Source organism: Bubalus bubalis, chromosome 3 (assembly GCF_019923935.1).
Source record: "Bubalus bubalis isolate 160015118507 breed Murrah chromosome 3, NDDB_SH_1, whole genome shotgun sequence".
Taxonomy (NCBI): Eukaryota; Metazoa; Chordata; class Mammalia; order Artiodactyla; family Bovidae; genus Bubalus; species Bubalus bubalis.
This window is the reverse complement of record NC_059159.1, coordinates 5,085,072-5,101,843: the sequence shown is the minus strand read 5'-3', so window position 1 is coordinate 5,101,843 and position 16,772 is coordinate 5,085,072. Positions and strand designations below refer to the sequence as shown.

General features: G+C 51.1%; 1 protein-coding gene across 9 annotated transcripts in view; it reads left to right on the top strand.

Moving 5' to 3' along the window:
* Positions 1-16,772, top strand: part of SLC39A11 (solute carrier family 39 member 11) — a 386,666-nt gene that overhangs the window by 191,264 nt on the left and 178,630 nt on the right. For 7 of the 9 annotated variants that reach the window (XM_044938507.2, XM_025279389.3, XM_025279392.3 and 4 more), the window contains one exon: positions 6,610-6,751. In XM_044938507.2, the coding sequence (XP_044794442.2) occupies positions 6,610-6,751 (142 nt within the window). The remainder of the gene's footprint in view (positions 1-6,609; positions 6,752-16,772) is intronic. The other 2 variants (XM_025279390.3, XM_025279394.3) reach the window with 1 other exon arrangement.

Here is a 16,772-nt window from a genome sequence, read left to right as displayed (position 1 = left end):
TGTACTAATCCCCTTGTCTTTCTTTCTCAAGGCCTAAATATTTTGTGTTCACTTGAATTTTTTTTTGTCTTTTCTGTTATATAGCTTCTCCCCTCTCCTCTTGGAGATTTTGTGGTATCACTCAGTCTGATCGATTCAGTGAGTTCTTGGTCCCTGGACATTGTCCTGGGCCCTGCCAAGAGGGGCCCAGGTTCAAAAATGTCATGGTTTGAGGCAGCCAGGGAAACTGAGAGTTACTTTGCAGTTGTGCAGTTGTGATGAGAGAAACCTGAGTGGGATGTCAAGGGAGTGAAGAGAGGGAGGTTGTATTTAATCCAGACTAGACTGAGTTTATCCAGGAAGACTTCTTGGAGGAGGGAGCTCAGGCTTCTTCAGCCAGGATTTTTTAAAGGCATCAAAGGCGATGCCTTAGAAACTTGAAAACTTGCCTCACTTGCACAGGCCTAGATGTCATGCCGCTATTTCAGGGGAAGGGAGGGGAGCTGGGCTGGGTGCGGTCCTAGCACTCTCAGGCAAAATGCTCTCAGGCAAAGACCAAGGACTTCGGATCGCTGTTCTCCTCGTCTGTGGCTGTGACCCAGGATCCCTCAACATGTGGGCAAACAAGGCAGGGAAGACAGCAGCCGCTTGTCCCCCTCGCCGCCCCGTGTCCCTGTGTGCCGTGAGGCCCGCCTGGCCCCGCGCCGGCCTCCCCGGGAGAGAAGGTCATCTATTATGTAAGAATCATCCATATTCCAACTGGTGATCAGGGCCAGCGTTTAGTTTTGTTTTCCATTATGTGGAATAATTTCAGCTCGTCTTACGAGTGTCATTATTACTGCGATTTCTCAGTAATAGAAACAGCATCCATTACTTCACCTCACCCTGTGTGTCTGGGTTAAGTGGGGATGCGGAGGCAGCTGCTGGGACAAAGGCACCTGGGTCCCCAGGGGGTGCGGCTTCTCCACGGCTGCGGCCGGCTGGCAGGGGGCACCAATTAATGCTGTGACCTTTCCCTCCGCTTTTCATCAGGGAGTTCCGAGCCGCTGACAAACCTCAATTAAAGACACTGCACTCCATGGGGCGGGGGGATGTGCCAAGACATCCCAGAGACGCCCTCTCCCTCTCCCCTCCGCCCTGGCCCGAACTGACACAGCAGTGGGTGTGCATGCGGGTTTGGTGACAGTCAAGCCTGTGGCGATCATCAGAGGTCGGTCTGCTCTGCCTCTGCCCCTCTCTGCCCACCACCCGCCACCCACCCCATGGCTGTTAACAGCAAGGATGCATCCCAGTGGGAACGAGCCAGAGGCAGGAGAGCTCAGGGAAGGATGCTCATGGGATGCAGGGCAGACACATCCAGCCGTTGCCCTGAGTTTTTGGGGCTACAGGTCCCTCGGGGCTTCAGTACCTCGTGGCATTTCTCCATTTGTGCTTTGCTCGTGAGGCTTCCGTTGCCTTGGCTGACTCCATCCTCAGACACCTACATCCTGTCGGGTTGCTCTCCAGGCTCTGAGTCCGTTTGGGGCTCATTTTTTTGGGGCTCTAGAAACACGAGTTGTCTTCCTGGGACCTGGGAAGGCCAACCCTGATGAGCAGCACCCGGATTTTATTTCTGCAAGGAGGCACGCGTGTTATGTGTTGAAGCTTTTTTCGTTTTCACATAAAGCACTTTGCAGGACTGCTTGCCTTCCTTCCTCCACCTCATTTCGTTTCCTCCTCCTTTTTGTCCCCCTCCTGGCTCTCCACTCTCTCTCTTTTTCTTCTGGAAAGTGCTAGACTTTTCCAGCTCCTGCCTCTGGGCACGACCTTTCCAGACCGGGTGGAAGTTGCTGTGTTTCTTCTGAGCCAGGGATTTGTTACAACCATTAATAATAATAACAATAATGGTCAGTGGAGGACAATGATCTCAAGTTCCGTGGCTCTGGACGGGTGTTGCGATGTACCTCCTTGCTCTCTGTACCAAGCTGGGTTTGGAGGGTTGGATGGGGAGGCGGGAGCAGTGGGGAGGAAGCCCTGGAGGGGTGGGAGGGGGAGGCAGGAGGAGACGGAGACGGGTAGCTTGGGACAGAGCCTGTGTTTAGCTGCCTTGGCATTTGGGAGCTGCAAGGGGACCCAGCAACCCTGGAGCTGTCCTGGGTCCCAGGAGCCCCGCCGAAAGCGTCAGGGGAGGGCAGTGACTCGCTGCCCCGCCGACGGGCAGCCAGGCAGGCTGTCAGGGCCGCCGTGAAAGGTTGAGAATGGCTTGCCTCGCTCAGAGGTTTGCCCTGGAAGGGATGAGGCCTCACCTCACCTCAGCACCAGGGGCTGCAAGGATTGAGTGAGGTAGCGTGGATGGAAAAGTTCTGCAGAGATTAAAACAAAAGAAGAAGCAGCTTCAGAAATGAAAGACAGTGATGCTGTCGAGTTTAAAGAGGGCTGTGCTGCCATCCGCAAAGAGGCTACAGAAGGAGTTCCTTCCCCGAGGGACTTGCTGGCTTTCCCACTGCCCTTCCCCCCGAGCACAGGTGGGAGCTGTGTTTATTTAAGGGTCCAGTAAAAAAAAAAGCCACACCCTTCCACTGCAGTGTCTGAGCTGGATGAGCAGACGGGGTTCCAGGGCACCAGGAGGGGTGTCAGCCCTGACTCACTGACTTTCCTGACTCTTCCTCAACATCAAGAACGTATGATAAAGCCACCAAGGCACAAGGTGTCTCTTGCTAGACTGTTCCTTGAAATTCCAAGGGGTGTGTTTCTCCGTGGGAGGGCTGGGGAGGGTGGAACCTAGAGTGAAAATTGCTCAGTCGTGTTTGACTCTTTGCAACCCCCTAGACTGTAGCCCACCAGGCTCCTCTGTCCGTGGAATTCTCCAGGCAAGAATACCGGAGTGGGTTGCCGTTTCCTTCTCCAAATCAGTGGTGGAGAGGGGAGGGTGGAACCTAGAAGGGAGGCTTAAAAGGAGCCCCAGGAGGCTGGCCAGTGCCTGGGTCCGGGGCTGCTCAGGGACACTGGACCGCAGAAGCTATCCCCCCATTACCTGGGGGTGCCCCCTGCAGCTCTCTGCTGCACGGCCTGCCCCGCCTTCCCGAGGCCACAGGTGGGGCCCAGTGCACAGGAGTGGGGTGAATACAAGTGGGATCTGCTAGGGTTTTGTTCAGCTTTTTAAAAGGCAGCTTCTAAGTGAAGCTGAGGTGGGATTGTCTCAGTACACCCCACCCCCAGCGCTGGAATAAAGTAATGACAACCAATGGAATGTAGTTGATAAAAGGGTCCAGGGATTTGGTGGGGGAAGGGAGGGGTGGTTTGTCTCCTTGCCTGAAACCCCACCTTCAGAAGTCAGTGTGGCTTCTTCCCTTCCATTCGGTCTTTGCTCAAATGCCACCTTCTCGGAGAGCCCTCTCTCAGCACTGCGTCTGGAGGAGCCCTCCAGCTTTGCGCTTCATAATGAAATGCTGGAAGAAAGCCTGACACAGTACTTACAACAGTGAGTACTTACTTACTTACTGGAGCCCAGAACTTACAACCGTTGTGCTATGTCACTATGATGATGATTTATTTCTCTAATCAACATTATCCCAACCAGCCCTCGGTTTTATAGTATATTGTGAGTTTCTTGTCTGTCTCTGGCAGGACAGGGGACTTGGCTCTTTCGAATCGTCAGGACCTAGACTGGTTCTGGTGTGCAGTTGATACTTAATAAAAATTTGCCAAATACCTGAAGGCAGGCAGGCTTCCTGGAGGAAGCAGCAAAATTCTTATCTTGACAGTAAAGAGAGGGCCTGTGCGTTCTCAGCATGGCTAGCAATAAAGAAAGGTCGTGAGCATTCTCAACCTTCTAAAGCAGAGTGTCTCAGCTTCAACACTGTTGGCGTTTGGCCGCGTCACTCTCTGGTGGGGGCCGCCCTGCGTGTTGTTGGGTGTTCAGTGGCATCCCTGGCTTCTCCGCACTAGATGCCTGCACCCCCTCTTCCCCACCCCACACACAAAACACCTGTTGCCAAATGTCTCCTGGGGAGCAGAGTCACCCCAGCTGAAAGCCACTGTTCTCAGTTAAAACCAGGGTCTCTCCCGGCTGTACCTGACTGATCGCTGCTTACCCCCCTGTCAAAGCAGCCACCCCAAGCGTATAAAGGCGGCCATATCTCTGCTGGAACGAAGTGGTTCCCTTTCCACATCCTTCCCCCGCTTCTGCCTCAGTCACGCTGTAAAAAGAAGCAAGACAAAGGAAGAAACACCAGGTGAGGCACAGGCTTTCCAGGGGAAACACGTCTTATGGCCGTGGTGGTGCCTCAGATGTCAGCGTGAGATGTAGGATGAGAAATAATTAAAGCTTATGGACAAAGAGCTGAGACTGCGTGGCCCTCGGCACGTGGCACGGACGCCAGCTGTCGCTGGGGGCAGGGCGGGGCCGGCCTGCTCCAAGGCCCTTCTGTCCCAGGGGTCGTCCATCTGCCAAGTCGTCGGCCTTGACCCTTCAGCGGGATGCTCTCTTGATGCCCCCTCCCAGTGACATCGCAGATGAGAGCCCGCTGCCCCTAGGATTCTCCGGGGCGGGGGGAACCTAAGAACTTCAATGAGGGCGGCTCGCACAGTGCCATGAGGCTTTTTTCCCTTCCATTTTAAAACAAGGTTAAAGGAGGTGTCAGCGTCTTTATTAAAGTGCATGAAAAGGGAAATCTATTCCATGCCCTGTGATAAACCATAATGGAAAAGAATATGAAACCAAGCGTGTATATATGTGTGACTGAGTGGCTTTGCTGCACAAGACAAATTAACATTGTAAATCAACTCTACTTCAGTTTTGAAAAGTGCCCTATAAAGGGCATTGTAAATAAATGATGAGGACAACAGAAATATATTGGAGGAGTCAGAGGACGTGAGAGGAAAGGTTTATATTTCACTTTTTACCTTTAGTTGGACAGAAATAATGAAGTAAAATACTGGAATCATTTCTCTTTCTGATCCCTGATGAGCAAGAAGGTGTGTGTGTGTGTGTGTGTCTTTATGCAAGATACAGCAAGGCATCACTTTTGTGAGATTTCCCTCTGAAACTTACCCAAGAACACAGGTTTAGCACTTGCTTATAAATAGATGCATTCCATGATTGGGTGCTTAAGCCTTCCCCTCGCCCCTTTGAGATCATACATTTTATTTATTTATTTAATCCACTAAGTTGGCTATTTTAATTTTTTTCTTTTTACCAGCTTTATGGATGCTCACCCAAAGTGTACCATTCTGTTTCGCATATTGCATCGTTACTTTAAAATTATGGTATAATATATACATAGCATTAAATCCACCATTGTAACCATTTAAAGTGTAAAACTCATGGCAGTGGTTGCGTTCAGAGTGCTGTGCAGCCGTCGCCACCGTGCTCCTCCAGAACTTTACCACCCCAAACACGAGCCCTGTGACCGTTGAGCAGTAACTCCCCACTCCTTCTTCCCACCCCCGAAAGTGAAAAAGAGAAAGTGTCAGTCGCTCAGTCATGTCCAGGTCTCTGCGACCCCATGGACTGTAGCCCGCCAGGCTCCTCTCTCCATGGGATGCTCCAGGCAAGAGTACTGGAGCAGGTTGCCATTCCCTTCTCCAGGGGATCTTCCCGACCCAGGGATCGAACCCAGGACTAACTGCATTGCAGGCAGATTCTTTACCATCTGAGCCCCCAGGGAAGCGCTGGTAACCTCTAGTTTCTGCCTCTGATTTTGCCTAAACTAGGTATTTCATGTAAGTGGACTCATACAGTATTTGGCATTTTGAGGTACACACATTTTAAATGGAAACTTCCATTTGTTTGGAACTATTTTGCCTGGTTTTCAGAAAATATCTGCTGTTTCCTTGCCATTGAGATGATTCTGTTCACCTTCCCTTAAGTCCTAGGGGTCCCGTCGATGTCTTTGGAAGACAGACTCACAGCCCCATTGTAGACTCACTGGTTTGGCCCTCACTGGACTGCAAGCTCCATAAGAGCTAGAATTGGGTAGTTTACCAAGTGTCCAGAAAGTTGACAGTCAGTAAATATTTGTTCAGTAAACGTGAGGATCAAAATCAAGACTTTGCTCAGCGAATGCAAAGAAGAGTCAAAATAACTGGTGATGGACAAAGCAGAAGGCTGACGTGATGTAAGGCCAACTGGGCTTAACTTCAGATGTGCTGTGTCCTCCAGGACTCTCCCTTTCCTTCTTTTGAGATGCTTCTGTTTGCCTCTCCTCCTCTTTTGAAGTCATGAGAAACCGGAAGACGCTGAATTCCTGGAAATTGCTGAGCTTGATTCCTGTACTGAGGCCGCCACTGGGCGGACCTGCCGTCCAGGCTTCTTTTGACGGTTCAGGAACTGAGTCCCTTCTGCCCTCTGCCCTGTGGTGAGAGGAGAGAGGGCTTTGGTGTTTGACCTGCTCTCTCCCAGTGTTTGTTTTTCCCGTTTCTGGGCTCAGCACAGTCGCCTCTGATCCCAACTGTTGTCATCCCCAAAGTTCTGCAGCCAGAAAGCTTGTGGCCTTGCTCACGGCTCCTCCCGGCCTGACAGCTGGGTCTGACCCAGGCAGCCGGTGCCCTCAGTGGACATGAGCAGGTTGCCTGGGTCCCTGGGAGCCAGAGGGACTGGGGGATGACGGCAGAGGAGGTGCTATAGTGATGCCCTGCTTCTCGTTTCAGGGTGCAGCGGAAGACCCGCAGACGGCCCTGGCACTGAATCTGGACCCCCTGATGACGAAGAAGTCCGACGCGGAGGGTGCCAGGATGCTCTTCCCTGAGAGCGAACTTTCCATCCGGATAGGTAGAGCGGGGCTTCTCTCAGGCAAGCTCCCTGCTGCAGACTGCGAGCTGAGTCAGACAGGAGAGACCGGAGCCGGGGGCGGGAGGGGTGGCCGGGACGTGCCAGCTGCTCCGTCCTGTCTTTGCCAGGCGCCCACCTTGCTGTTGCCCGGGGCTGGGCCAGCATCTGGCCATGCGCCTCCCCTCCATGTTGGTTCTCCAAACCACCTGCTTAGAGCACAGTATGTAACAGAACCTTTGCCAGTTTCCCTGACTTGGACAAGTGGGCCCGTGGGCTGCTCCGCTGGGCTTGGGCTGATTCGGGTTGCAGCGGACAGACCTTTGTCCCTCTGTCTCCCGCTCTGATGGCCCCCTGGACGTTCCTTTCTGCTGACGTGACTTTCATCTTTCTGGTTCATCTGGGGAACTTTGGGTCTTGTTTTCAGTGATTCAGTCTGGAGCCTGAAAACCTAAAAACACTGATGGCGAAGCCATGCATTTTCTCTTAAGCTAGAGGGAGTGTGCCCTCTCGAGCGGAATCGGGGCGGGGCAGGTGCTATATTCCTGAATCTCCTTGGGGGCGGTGCAGACTGGGTTGGTGCCCCCTGAGGAGGAGTTGAAGAATGATGCTGGTCTCCGGCCTCAGTGTAGACTTCCCCTTCTGTGCCCCGTCGTGGCTCACTTGGGGGAGTTGGCTGCTTTAAGTGCCAGTTTGCACCAGGAGAGGTGGCTTCCTTTCTTTTCCTTGGCCTTTATTTAAGTCCCGCGTGGCTGTGAAACGTTGTCCCTTCCTTTTCCTCCACTTCTTCTGTAAATCTCAGACTCAGAAACTAAACCAGGCAAAGGATGCTGAAAGCGGCCGCCCCATCCCTTGCTTGGAGTTCTTCTCTTTTAGATGAATCGAGGAGAAAGAGACTGCTAACTGGCCACCGTCTTCACCTTTGTGATTTAAGGGAGCAAGTCCTCTCACGTTTCCGGGCTGGCGTTTTAATTTGATGTGTGCACGCAGTGTCTCTGAAACGATCCCTAGACCTCAGGAGTAGAGATCCTGTAACCAACATGCGTTACAGCCGTGTGTCAGCCGGTTCTCAGCTATCCGTGCTCAGATTAGGTCCTGCAAGAATTGTTCATGGAAACTCGAACACCTCCACTCGGGTTGAAGCTCACAGCCCCCCCACCTCTTCCGATGTGGAATTTAATCAGGAAATGAAAATTCATCCAACGGGAGCTCAAGTAACAGAGGGTTAGCACGAAAACTCCGCCCCCTGCGTCCAGTCGCATGTGTCATTCGTTCTCAAGTCAGCTCCCTCAGGTGTGGTCTGCGGTCTTCCTTTTACTGGAGAGTCAAGAGCTGTCTGGTGGCCAGGGTGGGGCACCGTCCTCCAGTTAAGGCGGTCACTTTCCATGCCGAGTCGTGGGGACTCGGGGACAGAAGGCTTTCTGCCAATTCTCCCCAGCTCTTGCATGTTGGATCTCCTGTGATCCCCAATGAAAACTTTATGGTTCTGACTCTGAGCCGTCTATAGGATGAAGGAGTTTGCCAGACTTTATCCTCTCCCATTTTTTTCAGTCTTCAAGGCCACAGGGGAAAGGTTCAGTGCCTGTCAATCAAAAAAGTAAACAAGGGCATATACCTCTGGCTGATTGATGTTGGTGTGTGGCAGAAACCAACACAATATTGTAAAGCAATTACCCTTCAATTGAAAATAAATAAATTTTTAAAAAGTGTTGACAATACCGTCTTCAAGGTCATTGTCAACTTGTAAATCATTAGCAAATAAAATACGACTTAATTGAAGCAAAAAAAAAAAAAGTAAAAAGAGATCCCTTTGACATGAACCTTTTCCGACAGGACCACGAGAATATAGGGCCGGTGGGACTGACCTTGGGTGGCCTCCGCCTGCCGTGGCTTGGAAGCAGGGTTTCAGTTCCCAGTCAGAAACTAAGATCAGGCCCCGGCGGCGAGAGCGCCAAATCTGAGCCACTGGACCAGTGGCCAGTGACGAGGCCCGGGCCCCTCCGCTTTGTAGAAAAGAACCCCACGAAGATGGAAATTAGTGAAACACAAGTAAAGCGTTTATTAGGAGGAAGAGAGTACAGTACATGTGGACAGACACGTGGACAGGCTCAGAGACACTCGTGCCCTCGTGGTAGTTTAAATCACCTCTGTGGGGCGTTTCCTCTGGGTTTTCTCTGGCCAGTCATCCTGCTCTGCCGAGTTCTGAGTCTGTGTTGGGTTTATCTCAGCGTCTTCCCTGCTGGCTTCCCCGGTGGCTCAGTGGTAGAGAATCCGCCTGCAGTGTGGGAGACCCGGGTTCAATCCCCTGGGTTGGGAAGATCCCCTGGAGGAGGAAATGGCCACCCACTTCAGTATTCTTGCCAGGGTCATCCCTTGGACAGAGGAGCCTGGTGGACTACATATAGTCCTGCTGCTGCTGCTGCTGCTAAGTTGCTTCAGTCGTGTCTGACTCTGTGTGACCCCATAGATGGCAGCCCACCAGGCTCCCCCGTCCCTGGGATTCTCCAGGCAAGAACACTGGAGTGGATTGCCATTTCCTTCTCCAATGCATGAAAGTGAAAAGTGAAAGTGAAGTCGCTCAGTCGTGTCCGACTCCTAGTGACCCCATGGACTGCAGCCCACCAGGCCCCTCCGTGCATGGGATTTTCCAGGCAAGAGTACTGGAGTGGGGTGCCATTGCCTTCTCCGACATACAGTCCATCGGGTTGCTCGGGTCCTCGCTGGAAAAGCACTCCTTTCAGGGTCCACCTGCCTCAGGAGTTGACTTTGCTGGAAAGTCTCCCAGGCTTGCTGGACCTTCTTGGCCACCCCAGGGCAGGGTGGCAAGCAGAGGCTGCGTGGGAGGCGATGCCATCCTGTCCTCTGCTCAGAAGCACCTGAGCAGAGCCCGTTACCAGGTTACCAGGCAACCCTTGGTCGCTGTTGCTAGCCATTCAGATCCGAGGGCAAACACAGCCCGCGGAGGATGAGGGGAGCGCAGAGATGGTTTTCGGAGCCCAAGGGAACCCAGCTACCTCCGGAAAGGTTGTTCCTCTTCTCGCCTGGGCACACTTGTGGGTGTCAGGCAGTCGAGGACTTGAAAGTCGATAATGGCTATTTGATGATTGGCTGTGTGCAGATCAAGTCTGAGCATGCCTTATTTGTACCATCTGGATCTGCCCTTACGCTTGCTGTAAATGGAGCCTGGAGGTTGGTTTAATGGGTGTTTAGTGAATAACATCAGCCTCTAAAAAACACATTGGCACTGCTGATGTAACGTCCTGTAATTGGTTCAACAAGAGGAAAAGCCAGAAGGGCCGCTCTGCGAGATAGGGGTTCAGTGCCCCGAGTCTCAGCAGCGGCCCTCACCGGGGAAAGCATTTATGCGTTTACGATGCTTTCCTATGTACGTCTCAGTGCCGAATGTTTTACAGCATCGACTGTTCTCAGGGCTGGGGGTAGGCTGGGTCGCAGGTAGACCAGAAGTTCTTATAAATCATTCTTTGTCTTTCTCCCACCCTCACCGCCCCCCACCCCCAGCTATGTCTCTATCTCCAACCAACTTTCTTCTAATTAAGAAAATAATGACCTGGGTGACAAGTATAAGTAATTTTTCTTCCTCCTTCAGATCCCTGGCTCAGAGGTTAAAGCATCTGCCTGGAATGCGGGAGACCCGGGTTCGATCCCTAGGTGGGGAAGATCCCCTGGAGAAGGAAATGGCACCCCACTCCAGTACTCTTGCCTGGAGAATCCCATGGAGGGAGGAGCCTGGTGGGCTACAGTCCATGGGGCCGCGAAGAGTTGGACACGACTGAGCGACTTCACTTTCACTTTCACGTTCAGATCCCTTACGGCCCAGGTTCCCCTCTCAGACACAGACGCTGTTTCTCGTCTCCCGCGTTTCCTCTCAGAAGTCCTGATGTGGCGTTCGCCCTGTTGTGCCTGGCCCCCCTTTTTGGAAGTCCTGATGTGGCCTTCGCCCCATCCTGCCTGGCCCCCCTTTTCGGAAGTCCTGATGTGGTGTTCGCCCCGTCGTGCCTGGCCCCCCTTTCTCTGCGCCTGGTGTTTTTCACTTCATAACACATTTCGGTTTCTGTTCCGGGAACATTCACTGATGCGTCCCATTCTTATTTTTGGCTGTGATCTTACCTAATTGGTCCCCTCTTGTTGGCCTTTTAGGGTGTTTACCGTCTTTTGCTGTTAATGCAACAGAGAGATTTTCACGTGTTAACACATCTCTGTAGGCAGTTCTATGGTTGAGTAAATTCTGGAAATTAAGCCAGGGGTTCTGTACATCTGGAGCCCAGGAGTGGGCACCAAAGAGTCCGTGAACCTCTTGGAACTTTATGCAGAAAGATCCGTGTTTTTTGAGGAATCTAGAAAAATGGCACTGATGAATAGAGACACAGACGCAGAGAACAGACTTGCGGGCACAGCGGGGCAAGGAGAGGGTGGGGTGAGTTGGGAGAGTGGTGCTGACGTGTGTACGTTGCCGTGGGTTAAAGGGATAGCTGGTGGGGAGCTATTGTATAGCCACTGAGCACTCTGTGATGACCTGAGGGGTGGGACGGGGTGTGGAAGAGACGCTCCAAGGGAGGGAATATGTGTGTACATGTGGCTGAGTCATGTTGTACAGCAGAAACTAACACACATTGTAAAGCAACTATACTCCAATTTTTAAAAAAGATGTGCATTTTTGGAAGGCAAAGGTCTATAACGTCCATCACACTTCAGATGGATCCATGACCTCTGTGTTTATCTAGAACCTGGGTTTCTTCGCCTCAACAGCCCCATTCAGCTGCCAGTGAACTTTCTGTCTTTTTCCTTTCTCACGAGCACTCTCCTTAGGCTACGTGCTAAGTCGCTTCAGTCGTGTCTGACTCTTTGCGACCCCGAGGACCCTAGCACTCCAGTCCATGGAATTCTCCAGGCAAGAGCACCGGAGTGGATTGCCATGCCCTCCTCCAGAGGATCCTCCCAACCCAGGGATCAAACCCACGTCTCCTATGTCTGCCTGCTTTGACAGGCGAGTTCTTTACCTCTAGTGCCCCCTGGGAAGACACTCTTTAGGCTGAAAGTGAAAGTGAGTGTGTTCGTTGCTCAGTCGTGTCCGACTCTTTGTGACCCTGTGGACTGTAGCCGCCAGGCTCCTCTGTCCATAGGATTCTCCAGGCAAGAATGCTGGAGTGGGCTGCCATGCCCTTCTCCAGGGGATCTTCCCAACCCAGAGATCGAACCTGCGTCTCCTGCATTGCAGACAGATTCTTTACCATCTGAGCCACCAGGGAAACCCAAGAATCCTAGAGAGGGTAACCTATCCCTTCTCCAGGGATCTTCCTGACCCAGAAATGAAACTGGGGTCTCCTGCATTGCAGGCAGATTCTTTATCGGCTGAGCTACCCGGGAAGATAGTTGTTAACTTCCCCATTTCCTTAAATTGTTTGTTCTGAGAGAGGAAGCTGAAACTCTCCAAGACTGTTTTTTTTTTTTTTTTTTTTTTATGGATCCATTAGCATGCCAGATGGAAAATTGAATGTAATTTTGTGTTTCTGTGGAAGGCACAGAAGTAGGCATTATTTTCCAGGAGAGAAAGAGGTGGATTTAATTTGGGAAATTAGTTGTGAAGTGGCTTCTATTTATTATCCATGAACCTTTTCAAAGCTGGTTGGGGGAGACATGAATGGGGATTCAAGTCAGGCAAGCCCAAACTGTAAGAAACTCCTGTTAGAGACATGTTTTCCCTTGATGTCTTACTCTGTTATCTCAGGAGAATTCAGCTGGCAAAGATAATTCTACCTGGACAGCCTGGCAGACGAGAAACCATGTTTTGCAAAATGAAACCGATGCAGATGTAGCTTTAAGTGGGCTGTGAATTTGGAGAAATTTACCACCCCTGGACACAAGTATTTGTTTGTTTCTTAGTCTAAAATCTTGAATTCCTCGTTGTTTATGCTCTGGCCTTGCTGGGTGGCATTTTCTCATAGAACTAGAACTGGTCTTGGGAGACAGAGTTTACCTCTTTTGGCCTAAGGTTTCCAAGTGTCCCGGCCCCAGATGAGCACCTACAGGATGGCTCACTCCGTGTTGCGATGGAGCGGGAGTGCTCTCTGATGCCTGTCCCCCTCTGCAAGGCGCCCCCAGCTGCTCTCCAGGCACCCTGCTGTCCTCCTTCAATCAGAGCTTGGAATCATTCCTCTCCCCCATTTCTCTCGTTAAATAGCCTCCCTTTGGTGCCTCTGGGAAAAGATTTGCTCAGCCGTTGAATGTGGAGGCACCAGTAATTGACGGTGTTTTACTCCTGCCTGTGTGTTTGCTTTTTAACCGGGGACACTTCTTCTTTTTTTAATGGTATATTATTATTATGTGGCATGGGAACACTCAGGTGCTTCGTGTGGGGTCTAGTTCCCTGCCCAGGGATGGAACCTGGTCCCCCATGCATTGAGAGCATGGAGTCTTAGCCACTGAAGGTGAACCCAACAGATGGCTTTTCACACTGGTTGGCCTTCGGAGGATTATGGTTTTCAGCACACATGTGGGGCCTGGGGGGCAGCCAGTCACTATGCGGGTGAACTCCCTTCTCGGGGGACAGTTGTCTGTTCTCTCTGTAAGACCAGCCTCCTGTATCCAGCTCCCAACTCCTAGATTTCCTCAGCACTGAAATTCCTCAGAGTAGTTAAGTCCTAGGGAAGCAAAGAGGGCTTATTTAAGCAGCTTCAAGCTTCCTCTGACAGATCTTCTAATTTTCCAAGTCTTCCTTGACTTCTGTCACCGACATTTCCAGTCAGATTTAGTACACTTAAATTTGTGGGTTTTTAGAAAATTTTTTATTTTGTATTGGGGTCTAGCCGATTAACAATGTTGAGGTAGTTCTAGGTGAACAGTGACGGGACTCAGCCATCCACACACGTGCGTCCACTCTCCCCCAAACTCCCCTCCCATCCAGGCTGCCACGCAACCTTGAGCAGAGTCCCCCATGCTGTACAGGAGGTCTTTGTTGGTTATCCATTTGAAATATAGCAGAGTACTTTAATCAGGAGTCAGATGCAGCTCTTTTTAAAAAATGACTAGGTCTCCAAAATAATGTGTTTAGGGATGTCTCTGAGATGATATCAGCAATTTTGAATTTGTATCAGTAAGATCGCTACAGATAAAGAATAAATTCACAGTTGTTCATGTAAATTTAATGCCTTGGCATGTGGGTTTAGCAATTAGACTTTTTTTTTTTTTTTCTTCTGTGATTGGCTGGTTAGGGGACATTTTCCAGTCTTCTCCTGGCCTCACTGAGAGGAATTGCTTGGGACCTGAAAAACAGACAAGGCTTGCTTTTGTTATGTCCTTTCTGGGCCAAGGCCCGTAACCTGGGTTTCTTCATTTAAAGGGCTGTGAACCAAACCTGTCAGCACGTGGCAATAGCATTGAGGCTCTTAAACTGTGCCATGTTTTCATAGCAAAAAAAACAAACCAAAACAAAAATATTTTGCTGAAGGATAAAGGATACAAATATTTTGCCAAAGGATTGAGGGCAGGAGGAGAAGGGGGCGACAGAGGATGAGGTGGTTGGATGGTATCATCAACTCAGTGGACATGAGTTTGAGCAAATTCTGGGAGATAGTGAAGGACAGGGAAGCCTGGCGTGCTGCAGTCCATGGGGTCGCAGAGAGTCAGACACGACTAAGTGAACAATAACAACAAAGGATAAACAGCAGTGTTCAACAATAATAATTACCAGGAGCTCTTTAGGACCATGAATGTTTAATAAAATAAGTAACACAGAAACACCCTCTGGGACTGGGCTCTGTGTGGGAGGCCTGAGTGAGCGTCCGCGTGTCTCAGCTCAGGAGAGCATTATTACGTGGATACTTTTTATAGATTCTTTCGCGTCTGAGTTGTGTAATATTCTGCCTACCTACTGTTTAGCACTGCAACACCACTTTTCCTGTTTATTTGCTTTTAGGCCGTCAGTGTACAGTGCATTTTTCAGGAGGCCTGGGCCCAGAGGCAGTTTGGAGCTTGTATACATTTCCTAGGTGGCTCAGGGATAAAGGATCCTCCTGGCAACGCAGGAGACTTGGGTTCGGTCCCTGGGTCGGGGAGATCCCCTGGAGAAGGGCATGGCAACCCACTGCAGTATTCTTGCCTGGAGAATCCCACGGACAGAGGAGCCTGGCGGCTACAGTCCATGGGGTGGCATGTCAGGGCTGCCATAACGAAGGACTGCCGGGTGAGCGGCTTGTGCAGCAGAAATACATTTTCTCACAGTTCTGGAGTCTTGAGGTCTCAGGTCCGGGAGCGGGAGGGGTGCTTTCTTCGCAGGCATCTCCCCGTGGTGTGTAGACGGCCACCTTCTCCCTGCGTCCTCCGCTGGCCTTCCCTCCGCCTGTGTTCCTCTGCCTACCCGTCCTATTGGTTGAGGGTCCACCTCGATGACCTCGTTATAATGTAATTACCTCTTTAAAGACCCTGTTTCCAAACCCAGTTAAATGCTGAGTCCTGGGGATTAGGGCTTCAGTGCATGCATTTGAGGGGACACAACTCAGCCCCTAATAGCACCTGATTTCTTTGAAACATTGCCTTCTTATGGATGGTAACCCCCTGAAGGAAGGGTACTGGCGTGGTTCCCTCCATCTCTCCCTTCCTTCCTTCCTCCCTTGTTCCCTTCCTTCCTTTCTCCTCCCTTCCCTTCCTTCTTCCTTCCTTCCTCCTCCCTTCCTTTCCTTTCTATCTCTTTGATTCTTTCACTGTATTTCCACCTCCTTATCTGTTCTTCCCACACTTGGACGCACTGGGAATGCTGAGTCATCAGTGTGGAAAATGGCACTGATGAGGCGGAGAGTTTCTCGAGGCAGCAAGCAGAGACAGAGTCAGGTGATCTGAAGTCCTGTCTTGCAAGACTGCTGGCAGGTGTGCAGTCCCCCCTAGAGGAATTACTCAGCTGACTTTGGGGGGGATTCATAGTCACACACGGTGGAATGGATAGGCGTGCTCTCCTGACGGTTAATCTCCCAGGGCTGCCGTATGATGTTCCACGAACTGTGCGTCTTCACAGAAACGGGTGCCCTCACAGCTCCGGAGGCTGGAATTTTGAAATCAAAGCATCCACAGGGTCAGGCTGTTTAACAGCTTCATGGGTTCTAGTAACTTCTGGTGGCCCCCGGCACTCCTTGGCTTGCAGCCGCAAACCTCCAGTCTCGAGCACGTTGTCACGTGGCCTTCTATCCTGTGTGCATGTCTGTGCCTCAGTGTCTGAATGTCCCTCTGCTTACATAAAGACCCCAACTGTCGGACCCGCCCTAACCCACTGTGCCCACTTCTTAACTCGTCCCACCTGCAGACTCTATTTCTAGGCGAGATGCCACGCGGAGGCACCTTCCGGTGGAGGGGGACACGTTTCAGCCTGGTCCGCTCGCCAGCCCCACCCTCTGCTCCCCCGTGGCCAGGCTGTAGGAGCTTGGTTATTTGGCAGAGGAGGGGCGGTGGTGGTGGGTGGGGGGCTTCTGTCATGCACATGGGAAGGGAGAGGGGAAATAGGGAGAGGAAACCAGAAGCACCTAATCCTGGCAGTCATAAAGCCCCCACTTAATTCATTGGAACCTTCAGAGCAGCTGCCAGGACTCTCTGTTTAAAATATTCATTAAGTGTCTACGAAGGAGTTAGGGATACTGTCTCCTTTTGCAAAATTTAACATTTGCTGGGCTAGCAGGTTCCATCATATTTATTAGAATTCTGACACATTCATTTCAGCTCATAAGTCTATTAAACAGGGAAATGTGTTTTTAATGTGCTTTTGGGAAACAGAGCAGACAAGAGTGTTGGGCAGCCCCGGCCCCCATTAGGAGGTTCCTGCCAAGCTTTTATTACCCAGAGAACTGGTGCTGTTGCCAAAGCCCGACAGCCCGGCTCTTTCCAGATCTTCTTTTTGTTTGTTTTTTCAGATGTTATTTTTTGCACAAGCTCCTTAAGCTGAAGAGGCATAAGGTGGCACTTTGGTTTCAAGTGGATTGAAAGGTGGCACTTTGGATTTAAGATCTCAAATGGACTTATTCAGTCCCATCTCAATTGTTTATTT